Source organism: Meleagris gallopavo, chromosome 6, assembly GCF_000146605.3.
Source record: "Meleagris gallopavo isolate NT-WF06-2002-E0010 breed Aviagen turkey brand Nicholas breeding stock chromosome 6, Turkey_5.1, whole genome shotgun sequence".
Classification (NCBI taxonomy): Eukaryota; Metazoa; Chordata; class Aves; order Galliformes; family Phasianidae; genus Meleagris; species Meleagris gallopavo.
In genome coordinates this window covers 47,341,534-47,368,376 of record NC_015016.2, presented here as the reverse complement: position 1 = coordinate 47,368,376, position 26,843 = coordinate 47,341,534, and the positions used below count along the sequence as shown (strand labels likewise).

At 40.9% G+C, this 26,843-nt stretch overlaps 1 protein-coding gene across 1 annotated transcript in view; it reads left to right on the top strand.

Annotated features, from left to right (window-relative positions):
- The window catches only part of ITGA9 (integrin subunit alpha 9), a 207,864-nt gene that overhangs the window by 105,258 nt on the left and 75,763 nt on the right, over nt 1-26,843 (top strand). The window contains exons 16-17 of the mRNA XM_019616789.2: nt 3,275-3,351; nt 20,351-20,501. Coding sequence (XP_019472334.2) covers nt 3,275-3,351; nt 20,351-20,501 — 228 coding nt within the window. The remainder of the gene's footprint in view (nt 1-3,274; nt 3,352-20,350; nt 20,502-26,843) is intronic.

Below are 26,843 nucleotides of genomic sequence, written 5' to 3'. Positions count from 1 at the left end.
GCAGTACCCTCTGGAGGACTTGGGCAGCCATCTGTCTCTACTGATCTTTCAAGATTAGCAAAGATCTGCCACATTCGTTGATGATGAACAGACTTCTACCCAGAAAAGCAGCCAGGCAGAATATCAGAACACCATGTTTCTTTGGGATGTCTGATGATTTGCTGAAACTGCTATGGAGCAGTTCCCTGTAGTTGTTGGGTTCTGGGCAGCAAGGGAGAATACAGGGAAGAATCACTGGATCTGCTGTGTGCTGTGCTGTGATTGCAGGAAGGCTGACAGACTTGCTGTGCACACAAATAGCTTTAGCTCTATGTTTACCAGTAAAGTCATATCCCAGAAGCATTGATATTATACAGCCTGTCCTGCTGAGCACACACACACCTTTTTGGCTCCTGGAAATGGCAGACAGAAGTTTGACGACATCCACATAAGAGATGCAGCTGTGTTTCTCATTCAGGACAACGAATATGAGCTTTTCTGGGAGCTTTTCACAACCTTCTCACCAAACATAAAAATCTCCTTGAACATGAATCTTATGTAAAGAATCTTCCTGACCATCTTTGATGATCTGTGAGGTACTTGGTACAATTAAAGTGGAATCCGGTGAGAATCATTTGAGTTTGAACTTCTCTAAAACCACTGCTCCTCTTCACCTTGGGTAACAGCAACCACAGAAATTATGAAGTGTTTCTACTGCAGAATGGATTTATTTCCTTCTACTCTTGCCAGTTCTGAATAATATGTACGAAAGTTGATTATCTTCTTCAGCATTTTGAATATGTGAAGACCTCAGTAAATCCCTAAAATTGTTATTTTAAAGCCAAAGCCACTTTAAAAATTATTTAGAGCTAAAAATAGCGATTGTGTTGTAGTAGAGCTTATGCATATCCTAACTCCAGATTCCTGCTCCAGCAGTGTGCAGTGTTGAGTTAGGTATGGTTTCTTTTCTGAAGAGATCACAGCACAAACAGACCAACTGAGAGTACAGTAACAAGATATATAAGCATTGTTTGCAAACATTATGATAACTTAATGTGTTTACCCCTTAATTCTTTAGGAAGTATTTAAGCAGGCAGGAATTAGTCACCTGGAATGGCAGAAGAAACAACAGACTGGGGAAGGAAAGGCTCAAGTTAGCAGAGAAACAAAGTGGAGGAAACAGGACTGAGGAGCTACTGGGCTGAGGCTCTAGCAGGCACACAGAAAACAAGAGGTGGAATAGGGGCTTGACAAGATCTGTTCAAACCAGGGAAATACTGCAGAGGTATCATTAGCTTCTGATGGAGGCTGAACAAGCAATAGGTGCCTGGCCGGGTCCTAGCAGCTGAATGGACTGGAGATCTTTTCTCTCTGTCTCCCCAAACCAGAATGAGTCCAAGATTTTCCATAGAAGCAGAGAATTCACTGCTACACATTTACAAAACTGTGGACTCATCTTTCTTTCTTTCTTTCTTTCTATCATCACAGTGCTATATAGGAACTTGAGTTTTATGACATAAGATATGCCTGATGTTTTACAGAGCAGCTTGCTGTCCAGTGCATGGTGTGTTGGAAGAGATACATGCTCAGTGGTTCTAGAAAAATGAGATGTTTGTTCATTCTTTCTGAAAAAGCACAACTATAGATTTAGTAATAAAATTCCAAGATTGTTAGGTAGTTACTTAAATATATTTACAGTACTTGGTTCTTTTAAAAGTGCAGATCATATCTCTGATCACTCTGTTCTGTTTGCCAAGATTTCTGCAGTGCAAATAGGGAAACTGTCAGGCAAGAATATTTTTACAGTTTATTTTTCTTTGTCCTCTGAAGGTCAAAAAGTGTTTCCTATATATAGGTACTACAATTGTTGAGGATTGGCTCTGAGGACTTTTCAAACTGTACCTTTGAAACATGCCATGTTTTGAGAGGGATACTTTGAGCCAGTTCCTGACCCCAGGCTATTGGGATTCTTGTTCTCTGACCCCAAATAAAGTCTTTATTAAGGAGGAAGAATAAGTTCAGCCCTTGTGTTTCAGTGATCACTAATTTCCATATCTGAGGTTCTGAGAAAGTAAAAGATGGGAAAGTAAAATTAAAGGACAGAGTGAACCACTCCAAATGTACTGGCCCTTCCCAGCTGTCTTCGTTCTGTTTGCAATTTAGTGTAACCTACAGAGTAGTTGGATATCTTCCAGTCCAACACTAACTGCCTGTTCACACCTATGTGGAGAACTCTAACCATGCAGAAAAAGGGGAGCAAGCTGCATCCTTACACAGGAGTCTTCCTGAGAGAATGAAGACTAAAAAATCTTTATTGCTGTCCAGACCTAAGATTCAAAGTCTTTCTCCAGTGCTGATCTAGTCAGGCAGAGATTGTCAAACACATATTACCTCCATCTTCTTCTCCACGAGTCTGTCCATTCTCTGTGTCGTGCATAAATTTCCTGTCTCTTTGCATTTATGTTTGAAATGTATTTACTTTGGTGATAAGGCAAAGCCTGTAGGTAGGAATATTCATACTAAAGGAAGAAACCAATTGAGTCCCAGGTTTCCTAACTGAACAGTGTTGGCAATACTCATTTGAGGTATTTGTCCCTTAAGTACTTGCTGAACTGAAGAGCATTACGTATTGGACAGAATGAATCCATCAGCCTAAGAGGTCTGCTCAAATGTTCAGCAAGATATCACTCTCTGTTCCTAGCAGCATGGGAAAATAACCATGATCTTGACATGATTTCTTGGATGGATTTCATCATTTCTTGAATGCTAGGAGCATGTTCCCATTCTTTAATTTCACTAACTAATGGCTGTCTTACTTAACCATGGCAAATTGCTGTAGATAGATCCTAGAGTATTGCTGGTATGTAACTGTATTTTTTTGTTGCTTGCAGGTTAGCAGAAAAAATTGCAACAGATAACATGATCTTAAAGCATAGAAATCTTATCTGTAATGTAGGCCAGTGAATGTCTGAATTACTTCCTTTCTTCTTTTCTGGGACAGAAGATAGTTTCATCAGTAACTCTTTCTTTTTTGTGCATAAGTTTTGGAAAGAGAAAACAGGGTGCCAGAAATACCTTCTTTTCCTTTGGACCTTCTTTTTCATCTAGAAGAGAAGGGAGGCAGTTCTGATAAAGATGAGATTTGGCTCCCCTTGAGTTTCATTGGCACTCACACCGTATGTTCCCATATCACAGATTTTGGTGGGTTGTGAGTCCATCCAAACATGTTGCTTCTTTGTGGGTGTTTCAATCTTATTCTTTTCAAGCTGTAACAGTTCTTTTCTGTTTTCCACAGACTGTTTTTGAGAGGAATTGTCAATCTGAGGACTGTGCTGCTGATCTGAAACTTCAGGGCAAATTACTGCTATCTAGGTGAGTAGGTGAACTTTTTTCTTTTTGTTCTTTCTTAGACGCTGGTACACCATTTGTTTTATGTAAGATATATTCAGAAATCAAAGTACAAATGCAGACATCTTATTCCAGACTAGGATGTTGATGACGATATCATGTCTGGTGCAGTAAGTGTACACAGAATCAGAACTGGGGTGTTGGGCTGGGTGCATGCCAGGGCAAGACCTGTTCTCAAAGAGTTTGCAATTGCAATAGGCAAAACCAGTGATAGCATAGTGGAGAGGGACAGGGAAGGTTAATTCTGTCCAAATAAAATATTAACACGGACCGTGTCATTTTTAAAAGATGATAAAATACTGTTTGTGACATGGTAGAAGCAATCTGCATGGAGAAAAGCATTTTTGTTTAGAAAAAGTGTCATAGAACGTTTTAAAAAATATCTTTTGGGATGTGATTTTTTTCCCTCTTTAATTTCTGAGCTTGTATTTTTCCTAACTCTTTAAATTCTGCTCCTGTCTTTTTGTGAGTAACTTGGAGGTGTCTGATTTCACTTTCTTCTGGGATAATAAACCTAGTCAAATAGACCAGAGGTAAAATTTACGTTCTGTCCTTTGAGACTGGTGATCCTAGGAAAACGCCTATTGTTTTGCCAGGACATAGTTATTCAATTTCTGGATAAATCAGGCTAAAGGTGAACTACATGCACCATTTCTGTTTCCTTTTTTTTTCCAGCTTTTTAGCACATTTTTAGAAATGGGAAATGCTGATGTAAGTTATTTAATTGTGTTCCAGAGGTATTACTGTTTGCAGATGCTTGCTTTGCTTCAGGTCAGGAAAGAGAGGGGAAAAAATTCTGGTCGTTTAGAAAAAAAAAGTAAATAGTAGATGTGCACACTTTATGAAAGTGTACAGCATGCTGTAACTGTAGTTGGAGAAGAAACTGAACCAAAGTCAAATCCATGAAGTTATGGACTTAGCCAGACACGACTGAAGTCCACAGGAATGTTTTGGGGGATTGGCTGGGAGCAAGGTTAGGTCTCAGGTTGCAGACTACAGGCTTTGTCTGTGGTTAGTCTGGGTTCTTGACCTTTCATTAGGTCTTAGTGGTGAGAAAAATGTGTTTAGAGTTGGAAACCTGTCTGTGTGTACTGGGGAAGTAAGTAAGGGGGTTTGTCCTGCAATTGACAAATAATCAATTAAAAGCACATTATAAAAACTTGTCAGCCACTGTGCAGTAATCACTGCAGTAAGAGCTGTACTTGTGACTGGAGTATCAGACTGTTTACTTTTATGGCTGTTATTTATTTTATCCTGACAATATAAAAGCCACAACTGTCAAAAAAGCTGAGGATATTCAAATGCAGCTTCTGTGATCGTATAGCAAAACGTTGAGCAAGCGCTCTCAAGCTGACTTTGTTCAGTCTCATTCTGAAGTTCTGTTTGAAGTAAACAGGATGTCATAAAATCCATCACGTCCACACAGAATGGGTTTTCTTTAGGTAAAGAGCTGTATGAACTCCAGCTGTTAAGAATCATAACATAGTGAGTATGTTTGAAGAAAACAGTTGTCTGTAAAAACTCAAAAGCATGAATAGATTCTGATTGTAGAGGGCTGGTCCTCTTGAAGAATGTGCTCATCTTTTCAGCGCCATTTATCTCATGCTGGAGACCTCTCTCAGACTTTTTTCAGGTATTTTGTGTTTATGCTAATTGTGTGCAAAAAGGTTTGTTTTATTTGCTTGTTTGTTTTTGGAAGAGCATAAGAGGTGAATCTTACTGTTTGCAGCTGGGAATTGAGCGACTTGATTAGCAAAATTTTCACAATGCCTTTTTTTACACAGTTGTGTCTGACTGAAATTGGTCTAAGAATAAAATAAATAGAAGTAGCTAAATGGCACAGAGATACTCCAGTAGATTGAAGTGAACAGAATGTTTATGGGAAGACATTATGTGCAGTGTGTCAGCTATACAGCAGCTCTTCTAAGGTGTTGCTGGATGCGTGGATAGGGTGGTCTGGTTGAGATCACCTACCTGACCTTCAAAAAACTTTCATTAGGATTTATCACCAAAAATTCGTAAAGAAAATAAGTTGCCCAGGCTAAGAGGAGTGGAGGCTAAGTGTTACAACCTAATTAAAAAGCAGTCAGCAAAAGGAAATATAAACAGTCTGTTTTCCTGGTGGGGAAACCTCCACAAGTGTTTGAGTTGTGGCCAGCGGTATTCCTGCTACTCATAAATGATGGGGGAAATCTGCTAAAAACGAGCAGCAAGGTGATGAAGTTTGCGAACCATATCGAGCTCTTTGGGGTAATGAAAGAAAAAAATGAGGAATGTTTTTTAAGCAACCTGTGGTTAATCTGTGGAGTTTGCTGTTGAGAATGTTGTAGAAGTTGGGAATTTAAATGGTAGAGAAGCATCTAATTTGAATGCTGGAAGCTGGAGAAATATATCAGGAGAATAACATGATGTGCTGTCCTTGTTATTCTATAGGCCTCTGTTTTAGACATGATTGGGTTTAGGGTTCTCTGCTGGATGGACTGTCTTATTCTGGCTGTTCTCACCATTTTTTTTTATTTATTTGTAGTGTGTTTGAGCCAAAAGCTGTACAGAACGCTATATACTGTAAGGCATAGTTTTGTCCATCCCTGTATATCACAAGCTGTCAAATGTGTGCTGTTTAGAGCATTTGAGCTCATATTATGTTATCGTCAAGAGAACTGCTTGCTGAGGTCACGCTCAGGAATCCAGGAACTCCACAAGCTTCACCAATTTCCAGTTCACCTGGGCTGTATTTCAATCACTAGGCTTACCCAATTGATTAGGATTGCACATGGCTTTGAAGATACTGAGCCAGCATACTGAATGACTAATGCTGATCTAATGTGGCGTTTCTTGGGATACTCCTTCTCTCCCTAAAATTAAACCGGCCACCTCAAATGGGGGCCAGTGTACTCTGAGAAATAGCAAACAGCATGACCAGGTGACAACCTAATATATGTCTCTTATCCAAAGTGGTCAAACCAAGCAGATACATGTATAAGTTGGAAACTGCTGTTCTGACCAGATACGGCTGGGTTTGCCTCGTTATTTCCTGTTGTTTCTTGCTGGAGCTGCTGCAAGTGGAAACTGTGCTGCTGGGTGAGCTGAAATCCTTCCCTGTGCTGCTGGTAGTGGGGAAGAGAGGAGCAAAGGGCATCAAAGTGGAAAATAATAAAGCCCTAATAAAAAACTTAGAGATGATTTGGGTGGGTGATGAGCTTATGATTCTAGTGTTTTGTGTTTTTTAAAATACTTTTACTAGAGTGAAAATTGTCCTTGGAGGTGTGAGCTGAACACTGAGGTTGTATGCTGCACTGGAATAAAGACAAGCTCGTAGAATGCATTTATTTTGAGTAGAAAAGGGCATGTTTTCATTTATCAAAGGAATCTTATTAAGGCTCGATTTCATTTTACAGATGGATCTCTTTAGGGCTTGTCCTCTTTCATTAGCATACGTTTGTATGTAAACCCACCACAATTCATTGTAAGTATTGTGGGATGATGTAACCAGACTCTTCTTGCTTGTGGCAGATGACATGAAGGGCAAGTCACACAGTGCGGTTTGGCAGGCTCAGACTGGAGAATGGGAAGAACTTCCTTGCATGGGTGGTTTGTGCTGCACTGGGGAGAGGTGTGCAGAGATAGTAGATTCTGGCATTCTGGATTCCAGGACTTGGAGAGTCCCAGCTGGTCTCATCTGTGGCTGGGAATAGTCCTGTGTCAAAGAGCAGGATGGCTGCTATGGCCTAAGACGCAAAATGCAATCAAAGACTGTTCTGTTGGCTATTATTTTTAAATATATTCTTTAGTTTTATGAATATATTTATTGCATATCATAGTTGACTTGAATGCCTCACTCTGTTTTCTCAACACAGCAGATGTCTTCTCCATCAGGCTCCTGTAGCAAATACCATGTTTTTATTGAGACTGTCCATAGCTACTTGTTCAGAAGCTGAACTGCATCTGTTTCCTCAAGATGGGGAAGACTATGAAATGCGTGTTTTGTGAAGGATTAGGCTTCGCTAGCCTTTAAAATCTGTTAATCCATTTCTCTGGTTCTTTATATGGAAGGCAAGCACTCTGGTCTTTTAAGACTAATTACCTAAAAGGGCTGAGAGAACAAATCTGGTTTGGCTCCAGTGCCTCATTTGTGCAGATAACTATCTACAGAGGTAATAGCAGTTTTCAAGACCTGTTTATACCTCTGTGGAACCAAGTAAAAATCATGGAGAAGACATCTAAGTGACAGTAAGGCTGTTTGGAAAAACAGACTTTCTTCCAGCTGTAATAAACCAGCTTAAAGAACAGAGCAGAATGGCAGGTTCCTGATTTAGGGAGGAAATCCTGTTTCACTGTGTAAATGACACTGACGGCTCATGTGCTGGAATGAGTAGCGCAGCTTCACAGAAAACAAACAGCAGCCAGCAGAAAGATGTTGCAGCATGTTAGGTAGCTGCTGCATTCCAGCCTGAGCTGTGTGCGTGGTACGTAAATTAAGATTGTAAGGGATGGGTCAGTAAGCCTCCTTGGATGGAAAAAGATGTAATAAATATTTCTATTTCTGGAGAAAGTCTGTCTTCCATATATTTATGTGATTTGAGGTTGTCCTCATCTGTCATTAGAAACAGCTTTACTCACCCATTGGAACACTTGCTATGTTTGGAATATGCTGCCTTTTAAACGCATTGGCTTTAGAACTTCTTTAGATGTTCTAGATCACTCATTAGATTCAAATTTATTTTAGTTCCCTACAGACTGGTTGGGATTCATATCTGTACTTCTGCAAACTGTTTATTTTGGAAAAGTCAAGTTGAAAGTAAAAGCTGTTGAAAGCCAAAGAGGCAACAGGTGCATTCGCAGAGATTTTCAAGGTTTTGCAAATTGGTTTTATTTTGCATTGGAGTGAAAGCTTTTTTGTGTGCAGTGGAATTTTGGGGAAATGTCCTTTCCCAGTTAAAGGTCAGGCTTTTGATTTGGGCCATCCCTGCTTCTGCCAGTCCCCCTGGAATTAGCCAGAGGAGAGACAGAAACTCAATCTGTCAAAAATTTCATCTAGCTTGAATTGTTTCCATTTTAATAAAATAATGATTGATGAAGAAAAGATATTTTCCAGATATCTTCTAGTTAGCTCCATAGAAGGTTATTTTTTCCCTTTCAAGTAAATTCCTTCTGTGGCTTACTAAAGTATTAACATGTTTTCTGCCAGTACTCCTTTTGCTTATATGATATGCTTTATCTATCCTGCGTATGTCTCTGCTTGAGTGATCTTCTGAGATGTAATCTCAAAGTGTACCTAACCCAGGCAAGACACCTGCATCACTGTTTAAGGAATTGTTGGATGAGATCTCCTGGGAAGCTATCCTAAGAGACAAAGGAGTGGAAGAAAGATGGCTACTCTTCAAGGATGCCTTTCTGGGAGCACAAGAGCTCTCTGTCCCTCAGAATAAGAAGGCAGGGGAGGCAGGAAACCAACATGACTTGACAAGCACCTGCTGGTCAGACTGAGGGGAAAGGAAGAGATTGTAACAGCTGTGGAATCACAGAATCACAGAATGTCAGGGATTGGAAGGGACCTTGAAAGATCATTTTGTCCAATCCCCTGCCAGAGCAGGAGCACCAAGATTAGGAATGCATCCAGGTGGGTTTTGAATGTCTCCAGAGAAGGAGACCCCACAGCACCTGTGGGCAGCCTGCTCCAGTGTTCTTTTACCCTCACCGTGAAGAAGATTTTCTAGTGTTTATGTGAAACCTCTTATGTTCCAGCTTGTACCCATTGCACCTTGTCCTGTCATTGGATGTCACTGTCAGGAAACAAGGGTACATCACCTGGGGAGAATATGGGGATGCTGTCCAAATTTGGAGAGTGGGGATTAGGAAAGCCAAGGTGCAGAAGGAACTGAACTTGGTGAAGTATGTTAAAAAAAACAAGATGGGATTCTGTAGTTACGTTGGCCAGAAGAGGCAGGCCAAAGAGAATGTACCTCCTAAGGTAAATGAGACAGGGGAACTGTGACAGATACGGAGAAGGCTGGGGTACTAAATGAGTTTTTTGTCTCAATCTTCACTGGCAGCCAGGATTCTTATATTTCTCTTGTCCCTGAAGCTTGCATCACTGTGCTTCTAGGTGGGAACTGGGGGAGTACATCCCTGCCACTGTAAGGGCAGGGCAAGTCTGAGACTGCTGCGTGAGACTGAATGTATACACATCTATGGGTCTGGGGCATCCCAGAGTCCTAAAGGAACTGACTGATGTGGTTGCTGAGCCACACTCCATCATATTTGAAAAGTCGTGGCTGTCAGGTGAAGTCCCGAGGGACTGGAAAAAAGTAAACATCATTCACATTTGCAAGAAAGGGAGGAAGAAGGACCTGGGGAACATTTCGTGGGGCCGGGGGAGAGCAGGAGGGAGGAGGGGGCAGGGGCCTACTGCCCTCCTGTCACAGGCATAGATTGATCTAGTTAACTCCGTGACAGTCTTGAGAGCAGTACTCTTCAACATCTTCATCAGTGACATCAATGACAAGCTCAAGTGCACCCTCAGCAAGTTTGCCCATGATGTCAAGCTGAGTGATGTGGTTGGCACGTTAGAAGGAAGGGATGACAGCCAGGGGGACCTCAGCAAGCTTAAAAGGTGGGCCCGTGTGAACCTAATGAGGTTCAACAGAGTGAAGTGCAAGGTTTTGCACTTGGTTTGGAGTAATCCTAGATATATAGTATATATGTGTGTGTGTGTGTGTGTATATATATATGTATGTATGTATGTTTGTATATGTCTGTAGACTAGGAGAAGAACTCCTTGAGAGTAGCCCTGTGGAGAAGGACCTGAGAGTCCTGGTGGATGAAAAACTGAACATGAACCAGCAGTGTGCTTTTGCAGCTTGGATGGCCAGTGGTATCCTGGGCTCCATCAGAAGAGGAGTGAAAGAGGGGTGGCCAGTAGGGACAGGGAAGTGATTGTCCTTCTCTCCTCTGCCCTTGTGAGGCCCCATCTGGAGTACTGCATCCAAGTCTGAGGAAAGATGTGGAGCTGTTGGAATGGGTCCAGAGGAGGGCCATGTAGATCAGAGGGCTGGAGTATTTCTCTTATGAAGACAGACTGAGGGAGCTGGGGTTGTTCAATCTGGAGAAGAGAAGGCTGTGAGGAGACCTCATTGCTGCCTTCCAGTATTTAAAGGTATTATAAAAAGGATGGGAATCAACTTTTTACTTGGGTGAATAGTGATAGAACAAGGGAGAATGGTTTTAAATTCAAGGAGGGAAGGTTTAGATTGGATGTCAGGGGGAATTTCTTCACAGAGAGAGTGGTGAGGTGCTGGAACAGGCTGCCCTGGGGAACCTGACCTAGTACCAGATTTGGAGCTTGGTGGCCCTGTCTGTGGGAGGGGGGTTGGAACTTGATGATCGTTGGGGTCCCTTCCAATCCAAGCCATTCTGTGTTTCTGTGATCACTACCCTGTCACTTACTGAGCTTTGGATCAACTCCAAAGTTTATAAGCATGATTTGTATTAGTGAATAAAGAATAATTTCATATAAGTAACTAGATATGCAACTGATAGAGGCATGTGGTTGTTTTGCAAATACTATGTGTGGACACAATAAAGAATATTTTCATGAACCTATTAAAATCAGAGGTCCTGCTTATGGTTCACTAGGCAGATGATTAGACTCTAAGCACCTAGATTTAAAGAATGAATCTCAGCAATTTCATATTGACTTGTCAAATTATTGCAGAACCTGAACTGAATGAATCCAGAAGCTGTAGAAAAAAAGCATGTGTTATGACAGCTTTGTCCAATTTGCTTTTCACCAGCACAAGATGTAACAGCATAGACCATAGTTGAGTGCAGTAACAATGCAGATAATCAGTGCCTTCTAAAGGAAGGAGATGTAACATCAAATTCTGGTCAGAAAGATTAAAACTGCTCAAGTGTATCTCATGAATATAGTAGTCTTTCAAAGAATTTTTTTTTTTTTAAAAAAAAGGTTTTCACAGGTCATAGGTTTTCTGAACCCATGGAGAAAAGCTGCAAGCTTGTGATTTAATGTGGGAAGCAAAGTTGTTTCATAAATTTGACCAGGCTCACGCCTCAGCACTTATCTTCCTTTGATCACACAAGGGGATTTTGTTTCCAGAGAGGCATCACATTTCATCGCCTGCCCCTTGTGGTTTTGTGCCTCTGAAGTGCATCTTAACAAAATAGTTGTGATGAGGAAAAACAATATCCTTTCATTTGGAACTTAATTACACGTTCTGATAATATCAGTTTTTCCCTTCCTCTTCATTCTTTGCAGATTAATTTGTTTTCACTTATCTTTCATTGCACAAACACTTTCAGTAATATTTTTGACAATCTATTTACCCTAGACAAGCTACTTTAAATAGTAGACCTAGTCAGATGGAGCTAATTTGCTGCCTTATGAAGAACAACAAAAGAAAAACGAGAAAATTTAGCATGCCTATTGCTGGAAAAGTGCTCATGAGCTTTCAGTCCAGACCACGTGTGCATAAGGCTGTGTACTGGCATGGATATTCCCAACTTTTGGGATGCAGATACCAAGCTTTAACCCAATCCCTTTGCAGTCATGTATTGCCCAAAGGTTACTTGGTCTTGTCTGACTACTGAGCCAACTCCAGGTATTTTAAAGTGCCAAAAGAGCGATTACAAGGGAGAAGGATTGGAAAAAAATTGGAAGAATACAGTGGTTGTGAGTAGGTTGCTTTCAGTTTTCTCAAAAAATCATGTTTCACTCTTTGATTTTAAGTGATTTCATATAGTGTAATTTAATACTATCTCAAAGTAATTTGCTGCTCTGTAAAGGATGCTGTGAAAATGCTTATACCATTATAATAAATAGATACAGGCCACAAAATGCCTACCTGTGTAACCTGATGCAGGCTAGCTGCTTTAGCAGGGGGATTGGACTCAATATTCTCTTGAGATCTCTTCCAACCCCTGCAATTCTGTGCTTCTGTGAAAACAACATCATCGTGACATACCGTGCTTCACCCACCACAGTGCCATCAGGGTGCGAAATTACAGGTATAGCATCTCATGAGTGCTTAATTTCTGCAGAGCTGCCAGATGAAAGCCATGTAGGAGTAGAGAGAGCCTGCACCCACCCTCTGTGCAGGTCACATCTGAAGTGCAAGTTTACATCTGTATTAATGATAATATCGTTTTTTGTTGTTGTTATTTTTTTTTCCTTTGTTTTTGATTATTAAAAAAAAAAGAAAAAAGAAAAAGAAAAGATCTGCCTCATTTGGAGCTCCTTAACTGATATTTTATTCTATGGCCCATTGAGAATGAAGGGAGCTTCAGACACTCTCGCTTAGCTGTGATGCTCAATCCCACTGCCCAGCATTCAGGAGACTTTTCACTAGGAATCACCTAATAAACTGGAGGGGCCTCTGTAAGCAAATGCCAGGGCTGAGTCCAGGGAGGTTCAAGTTGGATATCAGGAAGAATTTCTTCTCAGAAAGACGGGTGAAGTATTGGAAGAGACTGCCCAGGGACATGGTGGAGTTGCTGTTCCTGGAGGTTTTCAAGAAATGTGTAGATGTGGTATGAGGGACATGGTTAGTGGGCATGGTGGTGTTGGGTTCGTGGTCTTCTAAGGTACTAGATGACCTTAGTGACCTTTTCCAGCCTTAATTATTCAGCGATTCTGTGATTAGCACATTAGTGTAGATTAGTGTGTAATTTCATTTGGATGTAGGTCTATTTGATGAATCCAGGAAAGAGAGATCTAGTTTCTAATTTACTTAAACTTTTATCTTTTACTTACAGACAGTTGCTAGTGAATTGAATGCTGCATTTGCAAGACGTGTGGAAAACTTTGTTGTAGCAAGCACTTCCAGCATCTGATTGCAGTTTCCTGAAAGGGGAACCCAGAAGAGCCTACAGTTAATCAGGATGTAGTACAAGTTGCATAGGGAGCACCAGCTCAGGAACAAGTGGATGTTTCCCCTGTTGAGGGTGAAAGGGGATGAAGGAATGGAATTTTGGTTTCCTTTTAGCTGGTTACATGCAGAGCTTTGTAAATCTCTCCCAGAATTAATAAAAAGGGCCAGTTTGATAGCTCTGGGCAGTCCCTTTGCATGGGACTTGGTAGTACTTTACCATGTGGTTGGTAATAGAGCCATCAAATGATGGGTGTTAGTGAGCTGCAGTAGTCCACAGCTTACACAGATTCCTTATTTGTTTTTTTAGTAACAGGATACTGACTGCCAGTCAGGGACACCATACAAGCCAGTCATATTACTCCTTAAATGCTGCTGTATGTTCATTTTTGTTTGTTTGTTAAGAATCACCTGAGTTTACCCACTGGCATAGATTTTTCTGTTTGTTCTCTAAATTAGACCCTAAAAAGATGTGATTTTGCACAGCTTAAATTGATTGTTTAACTAATGTAAAACCTGGCCTTCTTTGTGAACATCCCAACATCAGTGTTTTATGGATCTAAGATGGTTCAAGTCATATTTTTTTCTTGCTCCAGCAACCAGAGCATAAAGCTAACAAAACAAAAACTTAACATCTAGCAATTCTATCTTATAGAGCTTCCTCCAGTGGTGGATGGCCTTGATACACTACAGACCACAATGGAAAGCAGATGCATTGTTGTTTTGGATTTACAGAATATTTCTTGACTGATAGTTACCTGCATGCATGCACACACATTTGTTGTAAAGCTAGCTACATAAACTTTTTCTGTAGCATATCCTGCAACTACAAAATCTGTTAAAGCTGATTTTTGTTTCAGATCACCAGGAAAATCCTCTTGCTGGTTCTGCCTGAGCTGTTGGCTTAAAATAAAGGAAATGCGATGGTGTAGATTTATGCTGGTTATCATGTTTGAGATTGAGATGTAACTTACTCTTGACATATAACACCTGCTACTGCAAAACAAATTTCCTAGAGTAACAAACCTGTGCTGCTTCTAAATTTTCCTCTCTAATTAGCTGCCTTTCACTGACCTCCGAAGGTGACTGGTGAATGGGGCACTGGTCTTTTTCTCAGTTGACCATTTTTTTAAAATTACATATTAAACCCCAGCATCCCAGGAATGAGGCAAGTAATCAAACCAAATTTTAATCGGTCTGTTTCTGAAGGCATGAGTTCTGTGATAAAACTGTGGTTTGCGTGCTGACTTTAATTTTCTAATTCCTAGAAACAATATTTTGCAAAGCGCCGCTTAACTCATTCTCAAATTGCACTTCCTCTCTATGGCTTCTGGACATCAATCTTCATTTCTATTAATATTTCTACTCTGGAACAGGCTGCCCAGAGAGGTTGTGGGGTCTGCTTCTTTGGAGACATTCAAATCCCACTGGACACGTTTCTGGATGACCTAATCTTGGTGTTCCTGCTCCAGCAGGGGGATTGGACCAGATGATCTTTTGAGGTCCCTTCCAATCCCTGACATTCTGTGATTCAACGTTACTCTTCCATTACTTTAACAAACAGGGAAAAAATACATCGATTTTGGGTTTGTTTTTTGTTTTTTTTTTGTTGTTTTTTCACATCAGGCTGATGTATGCAACTTCCAGCTACGTGCCCTGGCACCATTTATCTTCTCCATTTGTTTTTGCCACTAGTTACTAGCTTTTGTTTGTGCTCTCACCTAAGGACACATATGCTCACACATGCACAGACAGCTGGCTTAGGAGCATAGTGTCATTGGTTTCCCGGACACAACTTGTTCTAACAGAAGATGCTGGTTTGTATGCATTTCTTCAAGGGTGAAAGATTAGATTAGAAGTTCTGGAGATGTTGAGCCTGATCTTGCTTTCATGTGACAGTTTCATAAACCAGGGTAGCTTCACTCAAACCAAAAGCTACTTGCTAGAGTAAACACAGAAAACAGAGTTGGCTCCTTCCCCATTGTCTCTTAAGTTCTGTTTATAAAGGGTTTTGAACATCTGGGTACAATTGAAATTACTGATAATAAAAAAGAGAGGCAACAGATTTCTGCAGTGTGATAAGATAAGCAGTGCTGTGCCCTGCTCTGTACTTTCTACTTAAATTTGAAGACACTGGTGGCTGGTGGTTGTATCTGTTGTGTAGTTATGGGGGATTTGTGTGGATGAATTGCATTTGAGGAAGAGAATTTCCAAAGAAGCCTTCAAAATATGATTACTAGTTGTAACTGTAAAGCACTCTGTTTCAAGATTCGTGAGAAAAAAAAAAACAATTTCCTAGAGTGTTTTTTTTTGTTTGTTTACTGCTTAAATTTATCTATTTATTTGTTTATGTTAAGGTGTAGGAAAGGTGGAAATGATAACGTTCTTTGTCACATCCTTGAATTGCAATATGAGACCTAAAGAGCAGGGGGGAGGAGCTGTGCCCCACAGGGGTACCAGCACAAACAGCTCCACCTCCTCAGTTCTGGACTCGCTACAGCAAGTGCCTTTTTCATACAGGATGTTTGATCCCTTCCTATGGGGAAACATTGGCCTGTATTATTTCATCATCCCAGAGAGCAGTGTTGGTGCCGTTTGAGTGCCAAGCCATACTCTGCCGATGCAGGCCCTCTGTGGGTGGGCCTCTCTTCAAATTCTCTGTTAAGTTTTTCCCATCATCTTGGACTATCCGCTATTCAGAGCAGATAGAAAGCAGAATTTTCAACTCTGGAAGCAGAAATGAATGAAACAGGCTGCTGGGCCCAGAACCAGCTTACCATAGCTGGCTCCCTGCATCTGGGCTGGACTGCAGGAATCGGCCATGTGGGGTCTTCTGCAGCATGTGGTAGCTGAGGTTTCTGTGCAAGAGGGGAAAGGCAGCAGTTCAGCTAACATCAAATAAACCACGGCATACAGAGTGTTTGCCTGAGTCCTTGCCTAGATTGGTTTGAGCTTTGCAGAAAATTGAATGCACAGGTGATAGTGAGACAGTAAACAGGTAGTATAAAATAGCACTTCCTCCCTGTGGGATTGTTTTTACGTGGTTTGGCTCTGCTTGTGGGGCCGTTACCTCTCAGTTTTGCTTTAAGACTTAGAATAAATTCTCAGAAGATGAGCTGACGGTTTGAGCTTTTCATTGGCTGTTGGGGTCGAAGTGTTTACAAAGCTCAAAGTTCAGCTGGCCCTCGGGTCTGTGACAAAACTCCCAAAGGAGAAAGGTTTTCAGAATTGAGACAAATATACTGAAAAAATATTTGTCAGGGAGACAAAATACAGACTCTGTATCATAGTGAATGCAAAAAGCAACTGTGATGCCAATTGGTGACACTATAAATATTTGGACCTGTCTTGAACCAGTGTTGTTCTCTCACATCTATTATTGATCTAAAAGAAAGATGAGACTTCTATTTCTTCAGCAGTTTAACTTCATCTGTTGGAGACAGGGGACAGATGTGTTAGCCTTTAGTCACTTCAAGCCCTCTACCTTCATGCAGTCTGCCCACAGCTGCGGCTTCCCCTGGCCATTGGGCAATAGCAGTGATTCATCTGTGCAGATGCAGATTTGCTGTAAGAAGAAAAAAGCTCATAATGTTAAAGGGAAAGTCGGTGGCCCAGGCCAACAGGGTAAGTACAACCTCACCACATTCCTTGACCTATGTATGAGCTGCTCAGGCTAAGGGGAAGTGCTAAATGCTTTTTAAATTCTTTAAAAGATGTTCTCAAGTACAGGAAATAGAGAAATATGTCCCTGCATACCTTTTGGAATGCAGATTATGTGTCCCTTGACCCACGTTAATAAAAACACTAGCATCTTGCAGGGTGGGGAAATGAAAAACTGCAGATCTTTTCTGTTTGTTTTTTGCAGCTGGTCTTTCTTCCCCCACTGGCCGTAGCACAAGGCCTTGGGATGAGCATTGACAAAGAATGTTAAAGTGTGTTTAAAAAGAAACTGTTTTATCCTGGATCTTGAAAATTGAGCTGATTTTTTTTTTCTTTTTTTAGTGAAAAGGGGAATGTTAAAGATTTTTGTTTACATTTGATGCGTAGTAACACAGCCAGTAGATTTAAAACCATGGTAGAATTTGTCATCTGTGTAGCAAAAAGTTGGATCCTGATTTCCAGATTTTTTTATTACCTGCAAGCCTCACTCGTGTGTGAAAGCTGCAGATATGCTGTACTTCTGAATTCAAATTTATTTCCCTTTCCATGCTAATAATAGGTAGCATGATGTTTTGTGTGCATCTGTGTCCATGTATGCAAACAGGGTTGCCTGTATTTAATCTACAGATTAACCAGAACGTCTATGAATTTCATGATCAATGCATGTTACCTGGCACCAAGCTGGCAGCAGAGCTGCTCCCACGCTGCAATAGGTTGTGCTACGAGCAGCGAATGGGGCCTGGGAGCTCCCCTGTGAGCAGGGAGATTCTAATCCTTTCCTTACAGCAAGTGAGCCTGATTTGTTCCAGATGCATGTGGATTTAGTTACTTGCAAATCTACTCTTGAAATGAGACTTACAGCACAGAGAATCACTAGTGTGCCCTCAGAAAGTGGGTCTTCTGTTTCTGCTCAGGAAAATGTTGTTATAAACATCATCATTTAGTTATGATGCACTTTTAATGGATGATTAATAGCTTTCACAAGGTGTATGACAACATAATGGCATTTAAAATTATGTCTGTGTCGTTACTTTTGAACAGGATTTTATTCTCAACATTTTCTTCATTATTCAGTAGGAAGGACAGGATATATGGGTCCCTTCCAACTTGGGATATTCTGTAATTATCTGTAAGTTAAATCTCGAATTGCTGCTGCCACCAATTTGCAGTGGATTCTTTCCTCCTTTGCATATAATTCTCTTAATATAAAGTTACGTTAGAAGGGAAAGAAGTAGTGGCAATGTCTATGTTAAATTGTAATTGTTGGACACGAATGTGTAAAGTGCATAACACTTAGTGCATAACATTAGTATCATGTAACTTTCCTTCGCTTACTGAAGTGATGCTTCCAGATTTTGCTAACAGGTTTGGTACATGTTGATTCAGTTTTTGAAAGGACTACCAGAAGTGAGATTATAAAGTTCATGGCAAATAATTCACAGTTATAAGTGGTTGAGTTTATTTATTGCCTTCCAAATATGTGCTTTTGATTATTAATGAATCCCAGCTGATCATTTTGTATATCTTCATAATTTGCATGCTTTTCAACATTAAATGTTGGCATAGGGGCCAAAAACATTAAATGCTTCCAAGTACTCTCATATAGTTGTCTCTTTCATTTGGTGCATAAAAAGTAATGATTCCAAGTATTTCGACCTCTCAAAAGAGTTTTTCAGTGGATCTTGTGAATGTTTTGCTTTTGCAAATGTTTATTTGCACTAATAGCTGATTGCAAGAATATACCAAATAGTCCAATTATAGGTAGGATTGATTGCTGTCTGCAGTTTAGTGAAAGCAGGCATGTTTCCCGAAGGTTTATATTTGCTTCTTAAGAACCTCTGATCGAACTGTAAGCCATAGTTTTGGGCTGTAATAAATGAAGATCATCATAAATAAGTACAGGAAACCAATGGCATTAATATTGCCTGCATTATGTGGAAAAGTTGCACTCAAAATCCACTAACATCAGCTTCAAAGCCTCAGTCTACACCGTCTTGCTCTAGATTTCCTGCACACCAGAGCCTTGGTTACTTCAGTCTATCCCTTTGGAAACCCAGGTCTGGAAACTTTTTGCAGATGCAGAGAGAGCTCAGTTTGCTCTGCTGTTGGAGTTTCAATAGGGCTGCAGCTGGCAGGGTAGGGTTTATAAGTGCCATTATCTATGGAAACACCTGACTGATGCAGATGCTCCGGTTGCAACCCCTTTAGTTCAGCTGGAGGCTGCCTAAAACATGTTCACATCTAGCACCTATGCCACTTTCAGACAGTCTCTGATATACTAAGGTGTGGTGTGTGCCAGTGTTACCATCCCTGGTCGATCCTTCAAGAGAGATGTGTGAATGGCAGGCTGCGTGGCCACCTCTGGATTGCTGCATGCTGCAGCGTGCCTGGATGTTGTGCAACAGCATCTGCTAGGTGGTGGTGTGTGGTGCCTGCAGGGCTCTGCCCTTCTCTGACCAGCTACTTGGTGGTTTCCCTGTGATGTTGCCTCAATTTCTTCAGGGTACATGAATGATTTTACATTCCAGTTATGATCGCTGTAGCCAGTTTGATATATATATATATATATTTTTCTTATTTTTGAATGTATATCTGGTATATTGAATAAAATCTTATAGTATATTTTTAATTCTTAGACCTGGAAGCCTGATACTGTATTTTCCTGTCATTTATCTTAAGCCTGTGTTCTTACTTGTTAGCTCATCTTTTGGGGAGATTAACGTGATTAAGTATATACCAATAAAATGTGTGTATTTGTGATCTGTGATGCCTTACTACAGTAGTGTATTGATTCAGGATGTATGACTATTACCTTAGTTCAGTCATTCTCTTGATTTTTCCATTTGTAGAACATGACTCCATCATCTTAAGTCCAGCAAAAACATCCAAGGAAAGATTGGTTGCATTCAGTAGATGGTTATTATAACTTTCATACATTTTTCCATTCATACTAATTTCTGGATTTTATTTAACCCTCTTTTCCTCGTTTTTCACTGTCTATACTGTAGTTCTAGGATATTCAGAAAGTTACTATAATGTTTCAGTAACATTGAAAGACAAAATCAAAATAGAATTTGTGTTTGAATGGGAGCATAATGTTTTGTGCTTGCTGCTTTTCACCCATCCAATGACTACAGTCTTCAGCTGTTTTATTCCCAGTAAAACCATATCAACAATGTCACATGAAATGGTTTTACATGAAAATCGTGGGATTTTCTTAAAACCACAAAAGGCAGTGTAAGAACTGCCATTCATGAGCTGCTCGTTTTCCACACATCTGCCCGTACCATGCATCGGCTGTACAGTATGTTGCCGAATTACTGATCACAGTTGTTTTGAGACCCTTCTGTAGGAGGGAGTAAGGACAAGATTGTTCGAGCTGCCAAAAGTTAAACTGATGTAATTATTTTTGCCCGCAGTGTTGATGACAGGACAGCCTACCTGGCTCTGGGAGCAGTGAGGAACATCTCTCTTAATATTTCCATCTCTAACATTGGAGATGATGCCTACGACACCAATGTTTTCTTCAACTTTTCTGGCGAGCTCTTCTTCATCAAAATGTGGCAGAAGGTAAGAAAGACCAGTGTTGCTGTGAGCAAGTCTCCTAACATTGAACCGACTTAGTTGCAAGATGTTGGAACACAAGTGGCCTTGTCCCCAGTGCTGAGGCATTTGAAAGTTGTTTCTGGTTATGCTGGGCTTGAATTTCTTCCAGGCTCTTTATGGAGGTTTTCTCTTTTGAGGGTTTGAGCTGTGTAAATGATATCCTTTGTGCTTCTACAAAAAAGAGCACTGTTATTTGGGGCAAGTTAATGAAATAGAAAGGTTGTTTGCTTGAAGTATTAAGGTATTAAGAGGCAGACCTGTAGGATACCAGAGGTCACTGATATGCAAAGGCCACGATGCATTTGGCCATCTTGCTCACCTCCTGACCAGGATTCCTCTGTTTTCTCCTTGCAGAAACCAAAATGCAAGGCTGTTCTTTGCTCATGTTTCAGAGCAAGTTTGGTTTTTGGCCGGGGCACATCATTAGTTCCAAGAGCTCAAAAATACTTTTTATTTCACCTGCGTGGGCTCACATGAAGATTTTGAGCTTTAGTCTCTTCACATTTAGATTAAAATGCTCAAGTGTTTTTATCAGCTTGAGTTTATCTAGGGTTGAGATACAAACACTGAATTGAGGTTTTTACAAACTGGCTGTGGTAGCTGTCTGGTTGAGTAATGTGAAAATAATTGTGCAAAACAATAGAATTACAGTAACAACATTTTGTTCCTGCTTTCTGTAGCGGTTTGTGTCTCTTGGAGCTTTGCTATGCTTTGTAAGCCGTAAGAGCAATATTAAAAACAGCAGCACAACTGTCACAAAGTATGGGATTAACATGACGCTTTGAAACAATATTTTGACATTATTCATCAAATTTTATAGAGGAAGATTGATAGATTTCAGCTATTATATACCTCTTAAACTGTCTCACTACATTAACGTATGATAAATTCTGACATAAGTTAATTCTGTTCGTTTTCAGATTAGGCTAATGACACTACACACGGTTACAAACCTGAGAAAGTTCTCTTTGCATTATAAACTTCCATTATGGATATTATGTATTGCAAGTGTGCAGCTTATCAGGAGGGAAAAAGAAACAACAACACAAGGAATAAACCAGAAATGCCTTGTCCCAGTATGCAGCTTCTCCTTAATGGAAGTTTACGTGAAGACTTTCAGGATGTGGCCCAGCTCCTGTTGAAGTCAGTGACAGGGTTCCCATTGCTCTAAATTGAAGAGGAAACCATTCGATGTATGTTTTTAAAAATATGGTTGTTTTTAATTCTGTGCTTACATGTTATATATTTTACATGCAAATTAACTGCAACACTAGTTGCTTCTGTTGTTCTTGGCCAATGCTGTCAGGGAACAAGCTAAAGATGATGTGCTGTTCCCCTTAGTGTTTTACCTTGAGTTGAGATCTAAAGCAGACTTGAAACAGCTGTGCTGAAAGCTGTCTAAAAGGAGTAGTTTCTGGAAGCAGATGACATTGTTGTAGGGTTATCTCACCACTCATTGTCTTCTGCTAATCGAAGCCAGCCTTTCTTTAAAAAATACAGAATAATAAATTGCAGCATATATCAAAGAAATGTATAGGCTTCTTTCTTCCTCAGGTCTTACAAGCAGTAGCAAGACATGTTATTCCTGTTATCCCACTGTTTGTGTGATTGATTTGATAGGGTGTTTTTGTTTTGGGGTTTTTTTTGATAGCTTAGTAATGGTTTTGTTGGGCAACTTTGCTTCCTCTCAGTGAGCTTTTGCTTCATGACAGGCTAATGGATTGTTGGCCACACCATGCATCCAGATGGGAAACTGGATTACAATTCATAGCCTCAATTAGTGTTATATTTTCCGTAAGCTCCCTGAACAATGCTTCTCTAAAATAAAATATAATGGATTGTGTTTTTCATAAACCTCTCCCATCCCTTGACATCTATGCATAATATGTACTGTGCATGTACTTTAAATAGATTTTGTTCCTGGTTGAACACTGCCCAGGCAAAAATCCAGAATATAAAGCTGGAGTAAAAATGATGACTCATAAGATTTCCCTTAGTGGAGCAATTTCAGAATCAAATTGCTATTTGATGTTGGAAGCTTCTTGCTGCAGTGCTTTCTAACAAGTAACACTGGAGTGGAAGAGAAGGGTATCTTGACACTTTTCCTGAAAAGGGACCCCAGAACACTGTATGATGAGCTATTTAACCAATCCTTTGGAGAGCATGTCAGTCCCCTCTTTAGTTTACTTGTGTCTGCAGTGGAGATTCTGGCAGATTCAGTCTGGCTATTTCTTGCTATAGACTGGTTATGTTGAGAACTGACAGTGCAAATGCTAATGCTGTTTTCCCAACGGAGTTACAGAATGCCACAATTCATGTTTGATAAGAAAAGGATGAACAAGCCCACTACTGGTTATGGTACACTCCCTGAAGTGCGTTAGCAGGGATGGCTCTTTGCTCTGTGGAGGCTGAGAGTTCATGAGCCATGATGGGCAGAGCATCTGGCAGAGCTTTGCTGCTTCTCTGCAAGGTGAAAAAGTGTTTGCTGACTGACGTTGAAAAGGCTCAATTTATTCCACTGTCTGATTTTCCTGCTGTGCTGCTGCCAGTCCTCTCCGCTCCATGGATGGAGCCCAGCATTTTCTTTCCATAGCATCTGACAGGCAGCCCTCCTCCTGTGGCTCAGTACGTGGTGTGGGCTCCAGAGGACAGCTTCTCATCTCTGCCCACCCTGTGGTGGTCTCACCTCTGCTGTCACTGCTGCCCTCCTAAGGGGCTGTTGTCACAGGAGTGTTATCATCCTGCACTCGTGGCATCCCTCACCCTTTTTGAATACAGGAAGAGACCGTTCTGGGGGAAATGAACACCTAAGTACCAAACAGCAAGTGGTGAAATTCCTGAATTCTTAACGTGGGTTTAATCTCCAGTAGCTTAATGTGTGAACTATTTTCCATTCAGTATGGTTTCATTAAACATATAGTGTCGTATGAAAGTAACAACATTTATTTTTCAATTCTTCCTAATTTGGTGGAACTAAACTGAGATTTTAGAAGCCAGATATAATATTTTTTCTTTCTTTCTTTTAATTAAATAATACCAGAAAAAAAAAAAAAAGTTACTCTCAAGGCAGAGCGAAGACTGGGTTTCTTTTCAGGAGTCTGACAAAGTTTGACCATCAGTGTAACTCTTCCTGTGCAAAATTTAAAGTTCTGATGCAGCAAAAGTGGTGTTTTTTACAGATGCATAGGAGGATTTGCAATGTAGTAAATTTCAGGAGGTGTCCACTAAAATCAATGTTCCTTTTGAAATACGAAGATGTGTAATTGCTCTCTCCCTCTCTTTCTCTTCTTTTTTTTTAATTAAAAGGGAAGGAATTGGACATCTCACCTGTTCCCTTTGACTTTTTTTAAGCAATGTTGATAAAGATTGGCCATCTGTTCTGTGTACAGTAGATTTGCTAATTTATTTTTTTTATCTTAAAGTTCATTGTCCCATAATCACAATTCAACTTCAAGAATGCTATTTCAGAGCCTGAAAAACCCACTTAACAGATGTGTTGTTGCCACTTTCATATGGAAGAACGCAGAATTCTGTTTGTGTGCTAAGGAGTCTGGAAAAGGAGTAACAAGCTATTACTTCTGATTTTGACATCGTTTTGCATCTATTGGAATTGCCATCTGACTTGTGAAGTTTTGCTGAAAATGCTTCTCAGAAATAAGTTACTAACCATTTATTAGCTGCTGCTCAGAACAGAAGGGCATTTTTAATATAGTTACAGAAAAAAAAGCTTTCTGGCCATGGCAGGTGGCACTTGTCAGAGATTTCCCAGGTAGGCTGGTACAACAGCCACCACTGAACGGCAAAATTCCATTCTTCTGCACCTGCCCTTATGATACAGACTTCGTCCCTCCTTTTTTGGGAGCGGATATTCTTCAGGTTCAGTGTGATGAATGGGCTTCCCAAGGGTCAGCTGGGTGCCAGGTAAGTGCAGGGAGAGCGATGGAAGCACACGATCAAGGAGCTGAGTTTTGGCTGTGAATGTAGGCAGGGCCTTATCTTTATGAAATCAGTTCAGGAGGCTGTATCCCAATGGTATAAAAATAACACATGTAAATAATCATAATTTAACCAACAACAATAACCCAGTATCTATAGCATTAATCTCTGGCTGCTCCTGAAGTTCTCTGCGAGAGCCAGAGGGAACATCTCAGGGTTAAAGAGAGAGGAGGTCAGGAAATCCTGCTGCTGACTGTCATTCCCAACTGTGGTTTATTTCTGTATTTCAGGCATGCTCCCGGCATCCAGAGCCAGCTGTGTGTAGCACTCCTGCTGCTTCTCACAACAGCTTTCATCAGCAACAGCTGGATGAAATTTGTGGGGCTGGGTCAGGGCAGAGAGAGCTGCAAGGTTATGGTTTCCTAGAATGTATTAATTTCTTGTAATTCTTCTGTGTGCATCTGAAACCTTGGTGCTCATCATGAATACAGTGATAACCTGAGTCACGCTGCTTATGGGCTCTGTGGTTTCTCTTCTGACAAGCAGTGTGGTGCCTTGTCTGGGTAAGCAGGCAGGTCAGGTACAAACCTAATCCGGCCCTTTGAGTGCTTGCTTCCATCTCCTGACAAAGAGAGCCCAGAAAAGCTATGCACGCAGGAAGAATTTAATTTTTTTGGAATTTGGAAATTCTCTTGCACTAGTTTCCCATGCTGCTCATACTTTCTAAGAGTCCCGTCAGAGTAGGATTCTGATAGAGCACAAAAGCCTAGGACACATGCCCTCTTTTAGATCCATTTGTGCCAGTGGAAGACACCACAGATTCTGGGTATTCTTAATGTCTCTTTTCCAGTGGGTATTGCTCCTTGAGATCCACTGGCACAGAAGCTAGCTGGTTAGCAGTAACCTTTTAAATAAGTGGTTTCAGTTAAGCTAGCTGATGTTGTATGGAGTGAGCTGGAGTTGCTCCTGTCATCCCCTCTGCTGAGGTGTCAGGAGAGCAATCCCAAATGGCGTGGAAACTGTAAGCCCTGCACTGACACAAGCATGCCTGTAAGGCTGCCCAAGTAATGCATCACACATGTGAAGGGATGGTAACCCTTTGGCCAGGAGAGCTTTTATTGCCAGAATTCAGAAGTATGAGTAGAGTAGCAATCATCTTCACGTGGTGCTTCCATGCTTCTGTGAATCTAATGCTTAACTGTTGCCCTGGGGTGCACCCTCGAGTACAATTGTCTGATTTCTTGACTGGAAAGAAAAAATGCTTGCAGTTCAAGCTGTCTGACTTCATTGCTTATTTTACATAGGTTGCTTTGAAAGTAATGCCTCATATATTGCCCCTCACTATGAGGAAGACATCAAGGCCCTGGAGCATGTCCAGAGAAGGGCATTGAAGCTGGTGAGGGGTCTGGAGCACGGGTTTTAATGAGGAGCAGCTGAGGGAGTTGGGATTTGTAGTCTGGAGAAGAGGAGGCTCAGAGGAGACCTTACAGCTCTCTACAACTACCTGAAAGGAAATTGTGGCATGGTGGGGGTCAGCCTCTTCTCCCAGGTAACAGCGATAGAAGGAATTAGGAAAAATTTCTTTTCTGAAAGAAAGAGTGGTCAGGCACTGGAACTGGCTGCCCGGGGAGGTGGTTGAGTCACTGTTTCTGGAGGTGTTCAAGAAATATTTAGATGTTGTACCAAGGGACATGGTTTAGTGGGAAAACGGTGGTGGGAAGTGGATGGTTGGACTGGATGGTCTTGGAGACCTTTTCCAACCTTGGTGATTCTGTGATTCTACAATTCTGTGATTTATTTCCATTGAAACTGTAGCAGGTACAAAGAGCACAATAGCACTGTTTGATAGAGCCTGTTCTCAGCACTATTTCTCAACGCTGCCACTACCATTAGCTATGCATTTTTTCCAATGAGGAACAGGACCCCACACAGAACATGAATGTGGCACTGGAGAAGGTTGTCCAAAAATGCCCCATCCCTGGAGGCATTCAAGGCCAGGTTGGTTTGGGCCCTGGGCAACCTGAGCTAGTGGTTGGCACCCCAGTCCATGTTGCAGGAATTGGAAATAGATGACCTTTAAGGTCCCTTCCAGCCTAAGCCATTCTGTGATTCTAAGATTCTTAGCTGTTTGCTTATAAATATCTGTGTCAGTGGAGGTCATCCACTGTTTCACAGCTACTGTGATGATGTTGTTAGGAAAATGTTGCCCATACAGCCCCATCTTTCATCATCCCAGCCAGATGGAAATAAAAATGTGCCAAATCCAGACTGTATTGTGGGTGTGGTAGGGCAGTCCAGCCAAGACTGGCAATGTGCTCCACGGTTTTATAATGATATGGGGCCTAGCATTATCATGTCGCAGGAAAAAAA